Below are 10,889 nucleotides of genomic sequence, written 5' to 3' on the forward strand. Positions count from 1 at the left end.
CCAAGAGCGGAGGCCGCTTGTCTGCTCCCGGGAAAAATAGCCCTGGGCCCAACTCGCCAAGAAAGCATCCACAAATATTTGGCCAGAGCAAGGGTGAGATGAGGACCAGATTCAGGAAATCAGCAGGGCTTCGGGGTGGGCGGCCGGGCTCCTCCCTCCGCAGAAGAGACAAAGGGGAAGCTGTGCATGCTGCTGTTTACCTTGTGGCTGGCCCACCTGCTTGCTTGGGAAGGGTGATTTATACCCCAGTGCTGCCAGCCGGCGGCCATATTAGGCCCCACCTGTTGGTGTGGTCTCAGAGAACTCTCTTTTCTCAGAGGGAGAATTCCTGGGATTATGCCCTTTTTCCTTCCCCTCCCTTTTAAACCGTTTTTTTCCTATAATAGTTGCTTTTCCCCTTTCCAGGGTGTGTGTGGGATGGAGCCCTTGGACAGAGAAAAAAACTGAAGCTTTTTCTTTTTTTTCTCCTTCCTTCCTTCCTCTCCTTCCTCTCCTTTCTCTCTTTCTTTCTTCTCCTCCTCCTCTTTGTTATCCTCTTCCTCCTTGTTCCTCCTCCTTGTCTCTGGGATTTTTCATTTCTTTTTTCATTGAAAACCAAGCAGCCAAGACATTTTCATTGCACTTCCTTGATTCTATTTCTAAGAACAGAATTCTTAAATTTTTTTTTGTTGTTGTTGTCATAGAACTCTGAGTGTGGTGAAGCCCATAAAACCTTCCTCTGAATAATGTTTTCCAATAATTGAAGGGAATGCTAAATTTGTGAGGCTAGTGAAAATATATCTATATATTTTGTCATATGAGTTCATGAACTTCCCCAAATCTATCCACAGACTCCTTGGTTAAGAACCCCTGTTCTAGAAGAATTTTCTAGCAGCATCCCCAGAGGCTAATGACCCAAGGAGAGTGAGAATAATTCAATAATTCAAATAATTCAAAATTCACAGGAACATCCAACAAAGCTTCCTTTGAGGATTGGGAACAGGGAGAGGAGATGACTGTGGTAGCCCAGATGGACACCAGTTCAAAGTAAGAATGCCCCAGCCAGGCTTTCTGTCTTGGCCAGCCTTAGAAAGCCTTACTGTTTACTAGTCCCAGAGGGAAAGGCTCCACCTTGGAGCACCTGTTCAAAGTTTGTTAAATCTGTGATCTTCCATTTCAACTACATTCTTATATGCAAACTCCATAGAGGTATAGTAACAGGGTGAGGAAAACCTGAATCAAATTCTGCTTCTGATACTTCTTAGCTGTGTGACTTGACCTCTTTCTGCCTCAGTTTCCTCATCTGTATAAAAATGGAGATAATAATAGTAATAGATAATAACTTCCCAGGGTTTTTGTGAAGCTCAAATAAGATGATTACACACACACACACACACACACACACACACACATATCACTTTATAAACTCTGTGCTGTATAAGTGTTTGCTATTATTATAATGTATTTCCCTCAAGGCAAATCTCCATAACTTTCAAATGGACACTCAAACCCTTGCAGTAGCAACAGATCTAGGATCTCCTCCTGCTCACCAACTTTACCTCTGCTGCAGATCTTACCTTTTAACAGCATAGTTATCTCTAGTACCGTAGGGTGGAAAATTAATAATTTAGAACATGAAATTCCTCTAATCTAATCCCTTCATTTTACATATAATAAAACCGAGACACTGAAAATTTAAAGTTACTTGCCTGAGGTTGCATTATTGCTTTTCTCTATATCTTCTGTGCCTGGTGCACTTTAATAAATGCTTCTTGAGCTAAGTAGTAAATGGTAGAATCAGCAGCCAAACCCAAATTCCGCTCTCTGCTAACCCTATTTTCAGGTCCCCGTGTACCACCTAGTGGCCTAAGCTTTGAGTGATTGCTACCCTTCCCAGAGTCTTCAAATGTCTCCTGGCCTTTTCATGGTACTTCATAAACTATGAATTCCCTATTTAAGGGATGCTGGGAAACTGAAGGTCAAGAATAAGAGGGGCCATTGTCCCAACCCTCCCGACAAGCTCCCCCTGCTTCTCCCAGACAAACAAGCAGAGTGATGAGAGCCCGTATTTATTTACCCTGTAGATGCAGTGTGGCCTAATGGAGAGAATGTGGGGTTTCGAGGCAGGAATGTCCGGATTCGAATCTTGCCACTGACTACTTGTGTGACAGCAGGCAGACAATGCCCTACGGACATTGCCCTAGCAAATCTCAGAAAGGATCATCTGAAGCACAGGGGGACTAGCCCAGGATTGCTACACACGGAGTTCAGCATGGATGCTCCCCGTCTTTGGGCAAGGTTTGGGATATTCTCTTCTCAAAGGAAGTAGACACCTTAGTAGCCCCATTTACAGATGAGAACACTGGAGGCCAGAAAAGTAAGTGAACAGCTGGCACATGAAATCTTTCTCTGGAAAACAGAGACAGAAAAGCAGCTTTCTCCCAGGGGTCGTTGTGACGTTCAAATGACATGGCGAATGGAAAGCACTTTGTAAACTTTAAAGCCTTCTATAGAGGCTAGTTATTTTTATAATATATATGACAGTTAGGAGGCTCATCTTTGTGAGTTCAAATCTGGCCTCAGACACTTCCTAGTTATGTGATCTTCCCTCAGTTTCCTTATCTACGAAGGGAGAAAGAAATGCAAGCCTCTCCATCAGCCCTGCCAAGAAAACCCCAAATAGGGTCATGTAGAGTCCACTCCACTGAAATGACTAAACAACAACAGTTTTTATTATGATCACACTGCTAGGAAGTGCCCCAGGGGAAATCCAAACCCGGACCTCTTAACTTCAAGTCCCCCTCTCAGTAAGAGATCTTCCGATTAGGAGGATTTGATTCCTGGGTAACTGAACATCCATTACACAGTCATCTCTGAGGGCGACCTCTCCCCTCGGCTTATGCGACAAAAGCAGGGACGTCGGCACTGGCCTTTGAGATCTGAAGGCTTCCCCCAAATACCAGCTGGCGCAAGGAGCAGAGCACGGGGTCCGGGACCAGAGGACCCCTGAAAAGGGGTTTCCTGCTCTGGTCCTCCCTTCCCCCAGTGCTTTGAAATTACCTGTCATGTATTTTGTGTATTAACTGAGGGGATAGACTCAGGACCCAGAAATCCTAGATTCGACCATCTCCAAAGTGTTATCTGTTTGTCCCTGGCAAAACAGGATTTTTCAGTGCTCTGCATGAGAAGCTTCAGATGTAGGGGTTGCGTGGGGCCCGTGGCACTCCTGAGCACCCCCACAAGCAGATTAAAATGGGACAAAATAAAAATACAGTAACCTATAGATAGCATTATATTTAAAACAATCTGTAGCCTGTAGCGATCCTCTTGGACTGCTTAGTGAGCTTGGCTTCTGCCAGGCTTTGATCCTGATGCTCTGGGTGATTCTGTAGGGCTATAAACTGTAGAAAAGATGCCAACCAGCCTCCTTTCGTAAGTCATTCACCAGGAGCTCCTACACTTGCAAATCACAGGTCCAGGCCTTATCTTTAGGTTTTATATGTTCTTATCTGTGGCTTGCAGGATAGGAACGATTTCATTTCTCTCTGTATTCTGGCACAGTGTTTGGCACATAGGAGATAGTAAATAGTAATAATGATGATAATTGCTATCATTTATGTAGTCCTTTAAGTTTGCGAAGCACTTTACATGTTTTATTTTATCTTCATTACAATTCTTAGAATTAGCTGTTATTATTCCCATTTTACAGATGTGGAAACTGAGGCAGACTTGCCCAGGGTCACAGAGCTAATAAGTGTCTGAGGTTGAATTTGAACTCAGATCATCCTGACTCCAAGCCCAGGATTCTACTTACTTTACCATGCAATTACACTAAGCTTGTTTTCTTATCTGTAAAATGGGGATTCCATGGCTTCCATTCCCTACCTCAGAAGACTTTTTTTTGGGGAAAAATTTCACCTTTAGTGGTGAAATGTGTGTATTTCTGAATTCATGAGTGCACCTGAAGTAAAGCTTCTTTGCTTCTAACTGTCCCTCCTCCTCCCAATCTTTCTGAAAACGTCAGGCAAAGAAACTCTTGGGTCCGATCCCATTGGTTGATTCCTCTGGTTTAATTAAAAACTTACAAAAACCAAATGACATAAATTCTTTAGCCCCTGTGACTTCAGCACTAGCAATAATTTACTTAAAACAGGCTGGGGAGGGTGGTGGCAGGAAGGAAATGTTAAGGATGGTGAATGAACCCCCAGGAGGAATTCTGGAGGGGGCAGTAATTGCATAGAACTGGGGACTGGTCTTCCTCTTTCAGTCAGGGCAATGGTAGGTAAACCTAAGTGGAAGGTAGGACAATGGGGGAAGACTAGGTCAATGGTAGGAGGGAAAGAGGGGAGTTGGGGCTTGGCCGATAACGCTACAATGCATTTAACTGATGGTTCTAATTTCTTTTACTTTCTGGAGGAATAAAGTGAGGAACAGAAAGAAATTTGACGCTAGTCAGGGCAGCTTATTGTATTTCAGAACGAAACTTCCCAGTTCTTGCTTTCATCATTGAGAATGAGAAAGGCTAAAGAAATTTCCATTTCTCTCTGGAAATAACCTTCTCGAGTTGGTCAGACCCTCCTCATTCCCTCCTATTACTTGCTTTCTGAACCCCCGAGGTCTCAGTGTCAATAGAGATCCACTCCTTAGGTACCAGCCAGGTGCACTGTAGCACCTCGCGGCCATTGAAGGTGACCCTTTTACTCCATACCTTCCCTTAAGGCCGGGATATCACCTGGTTGCCATGGCAATCATATCTTGCTAATTGGGCCTCAGTTTATTTGTCATTTCCTCCCACATGGAATTGCTCCTTCCTACTCATTGGCTCCATCAGGCCCGGCAGCAGGGAAGACCAGGGTGGGGGTGTGTGTGGAAGAGGCAGCCAGTCCACAGGACTGGGAGAAGAAGGCACCAGCTGAGACCAAGTGGGGCTGGGTGGGGGAGAAGGAAGGGCAGCCCTTCAGTGTTGCTCTGAAGCCCCATAGAAAAAGGGATAGTAGAGGGAGCAAGGGTAGGAGAACATGAACTTGACGGCAAACTTCATTTCCTTGTTCTTTTTCTCCCAGCGGTAGACAGCTGTAAGCAGAAGTTGTCCCTCCACCTTTCGCCCCATGATAAGGAAGTTCCCAGTCAGGCTGTCCAGCTGGGGGCAGGGACAGCTGGCCCCATTCTTCATATAGAGCACCAACTTCTTGGTGTCCTTGCGCTTTAAGGGTCCAGTCTTGAGTAGCTTCTTCTTCTTCTGGGCCCCAATGAGCTTCCGGTCGCCGTTTTCATTTTTGATCTCTTTGATCCGCATTTTGACCACTGTGGGAAGGATGGAAGGGAAGAAGTAAGGAGGACTTAAGGGAGGGAGGGAATCTACGTGCTGGAAGTGGCTTCTGAAATGCTGTTCTATGTAGTGTGCATTGGAAAGAGCACAGGACTGATGGTCGGAGGACCTAGGTTCTAGCTCTGTCACTGGTAAGCTCAATAAATCACCCAGTTTCTCTGAACCTTTTTTCTCATCTGTAAAGTGCAAATATATTGGTCCTGTCCACTTCTTGCAGACTATCAAATGAATCATAAACGTGAAAATGATTTGTAGCTTGTAAAATACCATACAAGTGTCTGTAGTTAAAATACCATACGAATGTCAGGAGTCATAATTTTAAAAAAGGAGATTTTTGGGAGATGATTGATAGGAGAAATACAGGATGAGAGGTGTGTGTGAGTTGCTATCTACTTTGGTGGGGAATAACTTGAATTGATGAAATAGTAAACCCATATAAATACTGATGATGATGATGATGATGATGATGACAGCAAACATTTATAGAGTGTTTTAAAGCTTGCAAAATGCTTTAAAAATACCTCCTTTGGGCAGCTAGTGCAGCCCTGAAGTCAGGAGGACCTGAGTTCAAATTTGATCTCAGACACTTAATATTGTGTGACCCAGGGACAAGGCACTTAACCCCAATGCCTCAGGAGGAAAAATATCTCATTTTATTGTCATAAAACCCTGGGAGGTAGGTACTATTATTATTGCCATTTTACAGATGAGAAAGCTGAGGCAGGTTCCCACAGTAGTAAGAAAGTGAGGGAGAATTTGAAGTTGGGTCTTCCTTATTCCAAGTCCAATGCCCTGTCCACTGTGCCACCTAGTGTCCGCCCTGTTGAACTATGAGATTTATTTTAAAGATACCCATCTCTGCCCTGGCTTTGACCCGGCTGTGGCAGTGTCCTTGGGAAAGTGTGCTGAGTTATTTTGGGCAAGCCTAGGCAAACGGGGGGTCTCCAGAGGAGAGCGATGAGCAGCCAAAGCCCTGCATGTTGTAGGGGAGTCTGTGGAAGCCTTGGGCTTTCAGGAAACCTGGTACCAAGAAACTAAAGAGGAAGAATCAGCCCTGCCGCGTGCAGGTAATGGAATTGTTTCACCATGTGACCTCTCACTTTCCTGATCCAAACCTCAGTTTCCCCTTCTAAGCTCCTTCATCTGTAGATAGCTAGTGGGAAGCCTCTGGGCTTTATTACGTTATTAGAAGCAGCGTGGTGTTTGGATGGATGCTGGGTTTGCAGTCAAGACGATCAGGGTTAAAACTCACCCTCAAACTTAGTAGCAACATAACCTTGGGTAACTCAGTGACTTATTTAACCTTGGGAAAAGCACAGCTCAGATACCTCTTCTGACAAGAGAGACCTTCTGATCTCAGCTCTTAATGTTTTCTTCCCTTTCTCCTCACAACCTTATTTAGTAATTACCCATCCTGTATGTGTACACACACCCACAAATGCACATATATTTAAGTGCATAGAGAACAACTCATCGAGTTGCCCAGGATCCCAGCTGCTCCCTCGGACCTCAAACATTTTTTGAGCCTCAGTTTCTCTATCTGTAAAATGGGCACAATAATAGTACCTATTTGTTAAGAACAGATGCGACAATGTATAAAAAGTACCTTTCAGACTCTAAACTAATACATTTGCTGGCAAATTTTTGAGAGACTGTGTAGTATAGAAGAAAGTGATATCAGGAGAGACCTGGATTTGAATTCTGTCTTTCACATTTAGGAGCTATATCATAGTTTCTACTTCCCAGGATAGTTGTGAGGATCAAATGTTATCCTGGGTATACAAAGTACTTTGGAAATCTTAAAATGTGAAATAAATAGAGTTTTTTTAAAAGTAGACTTTATATCCATCTTTGTTTGTAGGCAAGATAAATATATATACATATATGCATACATACATATAATATATGTAAACAAAAAATATATATAACACACACACACACACACATCTCCCAGAGATGCATATGTGATACCTTCTCTCTGATAGAGGCTTGAAGCTTTTTGGAAGCCAGGTGAGGACTGAATTTGAGGGAGGTTCCCTGGCAGCCATACTCACCAAAGTCGCTGGAGCACATCTGTTCCATGAGGCCATCCGCACTTTGCTCCATTTCACATTGGGCACAGATCTTGGTCACTGCAGAGAGAAGGAAGAGCTGATGCTATGAGATGCCATTTCTTGGCTTTGACCATTCTCATCCGCTACCCTTTCCCATGGTTGTCCACTTTGATCACTGGACCTCTAGGGCCACAGGAGCACTGAAAACTGCGTACAGGTCAGAGAGACCCAATTCCCCTTTAATCTAGTTCCTTTTCCCTGAGAAACTCCCCAGTTTATACTATCTATGTTTGTTGTACATAGTTGTTTTATTTGTTTCTCCTCTATAAGATTGAGCTCCTTGACAGCAAAGGGTTTTTGTTTATTTTTTTGAGCAAGGGCTTTTTGTCTGTCTTTGTATTCCTAACACTTAAAATAGTTTCTGGCACATAACAAACACTTAATAAAATGTCTGGATTTCTCTAGTCAAGGGAGAAAGTGAGGAAGAGACTGAAAAGGCACTGCCAATTCCACTATCCCTGTACCCTCTAGCTGAGGGCACACTCTCTCACCTTCCTCCATTTTAGAGTGATTCTTACCCCTAATGCTTTCCTGTGCTGTTATTGATCAAAACCTCACTAGACTAACCCCAGGGACTAGTCTGTAAGTCCTTGAATCCCAGATTAAACCAGGAAGGGATTTTACAAGCCATTTAGTCCCACCCTCTTAGTTTACAGCTGAGGGAGTGGAGGTCCAGGGGAAAAGGTTATATCATTTGCCTGTAGTCACACAGGTAGTAAGCATCAGAGACAGGATTAAATTCAGGTTCACCGAGTCTGTGCCAAATGAGAGAGTGCAGAATCCTGGACTGCCGAGGCAAGCTGTTCCCACTTCTAGACTAGAGCCCTCTGGTTGCAGAGTTTCAAGGTCTGCAATATGATTCCCCCCAATATTGTGGGACAGTGGATACAGAAATACCTTGCTCCTACCTTGCTCTGTTTAGTAAAAATATTACACTGGGTTAGAGGGAATTATGGATTAATTAAGGGGAGATTGGTAGAAAGCTTAAAGTCAGGTATCAAAAGTGAGTTTTCAGGGAGGAAGGTTAAGGAAGAGGCAGAAGTGTACGGGTCCTTTCAATAGTTTTTCCCCCCAACCCTTTGGGGAAAAAAGTCAAACCAGAAGAATGCCCCATTCTAGAGTGTTGCTGCCCATCTTGGAGTTATCTACCTGACTTTGGCTTGAGGGCATACCTAGGTACTCCACGTTTAACCAAGACAGAAGCACAAATATAGTACTTTACTAACAGATAGAGAAGGGATAGATAGGGGAGGGAACTGCTGTGGATCTGGGTTGGATTCCAGATGGATCCCTCTCCTCCCACTCCAAAGGGCCATTGAGACTGATTAAGGGGAACTCAGAGAAAGGGAGTCTAAGTTGAGGGACTTGTTTGGATTTTGATCTTCAAGGAAAGAGAAGGGAGCTTGAGTGTTAGCTGAGCAAATGCCCCACTGATGCGGCTTCCTCTTTTTTGCTCTTTCTCTGCCCTGATTCCAGAGCCCTCTTCCTCCACCCTCTTTGTCCCGATCCAAAAGGCTGCGACCTTATGGTAGGTTAAGGCTCGACCTTTAATAAAGATCCTCAGGAACTCAATTTCAGGGTTTCCCTTCTTGCTGGGGTCTTGTGAAGGAATAAATTGAGGGCGTTACTCGAGTGGATTTTGTGGATTAGCATACCATCAGCGTCAATTTTGGATAGGATTTAATCTATCTGTGGTGGATGCAAACATGTGGGTTGGGGTCGCTTGGAGCCCGTACGTCCCAGGGAAAGGACTGTGGGGAAAGCTAGGGAGCGTTGCCCAGAGATGAGAGTTAAGACAGTGGGGTCCCAATCCGGGCTAAGCTCCCTTCCTGGACGGCTGGCTTTATTTTTCATTACCTCAGTTCGCTTTCTCACCCCCCCCCCCCATCCCCAATATTTCTTTGCCTCATTGACACCGAATCTGGACTTGGGGAGTGAACTGAGAGACGGCGGGGACAAAAAGCCACGAATTCAGGCACATCCCGTTGTTGCTCCAAAGAACGAGAAGAGAAGGTGGAGAAAAGTTGGAGCTGGTGACGGGAAAAGCTGGAGTGAAAGTGGTTCAGCGCGGGAGTAAGAGAGGCTTTGGGGAGGGCGGAGGTAGAGGAGATACGAACTGGGGAGGCAAGGGAGGGCGCGCGGAGAAGCCTCTGCGCCCCCCCACCCCCCCAGCCCAGTGAGCGGGGTGGAGGTGGGGTGCAGCTCGCTACCTGGCGGCGCGGTGGCCTGCACGTGGCCGAACTGCACGGTGATGCACAGGTCGTTGTCCAGAGGAAACTTGTGGCAGTGCAGCATCTCGGGCCAGGGGAAGCCGTAGGAGCCCATGAGCGGGGAGCAGCCGTCGCGCACCGCCTCGCAGAGCGAGCGGCAGGGGTAGATGGGCCGGTCCAGGCAGACGGGGGCAAAGAGCGAGCACAGGAAGACCTGCGTGTCCGAGTGGCAGCGCTTGGCCAGCAGCGGCACCCAGCTGCTCGCCTGCTGCTTCACCTCGGCCAGGCTCTCGTGCTCCAGCAGGTTGGGCAGCCGCATGCGCTTGTAGCCCACCGTGTGGCAGAGAGCCAGGTCGGCCGGGATGTCCAGGCACTGCGGGGGCTTGGAGTAGAAGCGCCCCCCGCCCCCGCCGGGCAGGGGCTCCGCTTGCCAGCCGTAGTAGTCGTACTCCTCGGCTCGGGCGGCCGGAGCGCCCGGCACCGCCAGCAGCCCCAAGCCCAGTCCCAGCCCCAGCAGCAGCAGCCGCAGCGTCGTCCGTGCGCCCCGCATCTCTTTGTGTGCGGCCTCCCGGCCAGGGCTCGGGCCGCTCCCCCGGCCCCCGGGCAGGTCGGGCTCCCCGGTGCTCCGCCGGGCTTCGCGCGCGGGGACTTGGAGCGCAATGTGTGTGTCTGCTGCAGGTTGGGCTCCCGGGCGGGCCGATTGAGTAAGCCTGGCGCCACCCACCTCGGAGCGCTGGCTGCAGCCCCGGCGATTAGCCGCAGCCAATCTCCTGCGGCCCATGGCCCGGGGGCAGCGGGGAGGCAGCTCTGACCCCCCTCGCCCGCTTCATCCTCCCCCTCCCCACCACACAGCAGGGCGCGCCCTGTCCCGAGCCCCTGTTCTCCCCCTGCTTCCCCCTTCTGGGCCTCTGGCCTCTCGCCTTCTGCCTCTTGCTCCTTCTCTTTCTCCTGCCCTCGGTCCGGCGCGTCTCCCTGAGAGCCTCCCCCGCCCCCCAACATCCATTCCTCCTTATCTTGCTCCTCTCCTGTTCCTTCTCTCGCTCACTTAGCTCTCTTATCTCTATCCCCTCGGGCCCTCTCCTCCCGCTCTGGTTTCTCTTCCCTCACACCTCTGCCCCCTCCTTTTTCTCCCCATTCTTGCATTGGCTGACTCTGACCCTCCTTGTCCAAGTTAGACCCGACTTCATCGGGATCCTCGTTCCCGAGTTCTTGCCTTTGCTGGGTGATGGTAGGCAGTTAGAAGACACCTTTTCGTGA

The 10,889-nt window shown here is 47.4% G+C and overlaps 1 protein-coding gene across 1 annotated transcript; it reads right to left on the reverse strand.

Moving 5' to 3' along the window:
- Positions 1 to 4,020: 4,020 nt before the first annotated feature.
- Positions 4,021 to 10,428, reverse strand: SFRP5 (secreted frizzled related protein 5). Its single transcript, XM_031956214.1, has 3 exons — positions 9,633 to 10,428; positions 7,363 to 7,440; positions 4,021 to 5,283 (listed from the first exon to the last, which is right to left on the reverse strand). Exons 1-3 carry the CDS (start codon positions 10,411 to 10,413, stop codon positions 4,937 to 4,939), a joined length of 1,206 nt encoding a protein of 401 aa, XP_031812074.1. The 5' UTR covers positions 10,414 to 10,428; the 3' UTR covers positions 4,021 to 4,936.
- Positions 10,429 to 10,889: the final 461 nt, after the last annotated feature.

The sequence above is a fragment of the Sarcophilus harrisii genome, chromosome 2 (genome assembly GCF_902635505.1).
Source record: "Sarcophilus harrisii chromosome 2, mSarHar1.11, whole genome shotgun sequence".
In the NCBI taxonomy this organism is placed as follows: domain Eukaryota; kingdom Metazoa; phylum Chordata; class Mammalia; order Dasyuromorphia; family Dasyuridae; genus Sarcophilus; species Sarcophilus harrisii.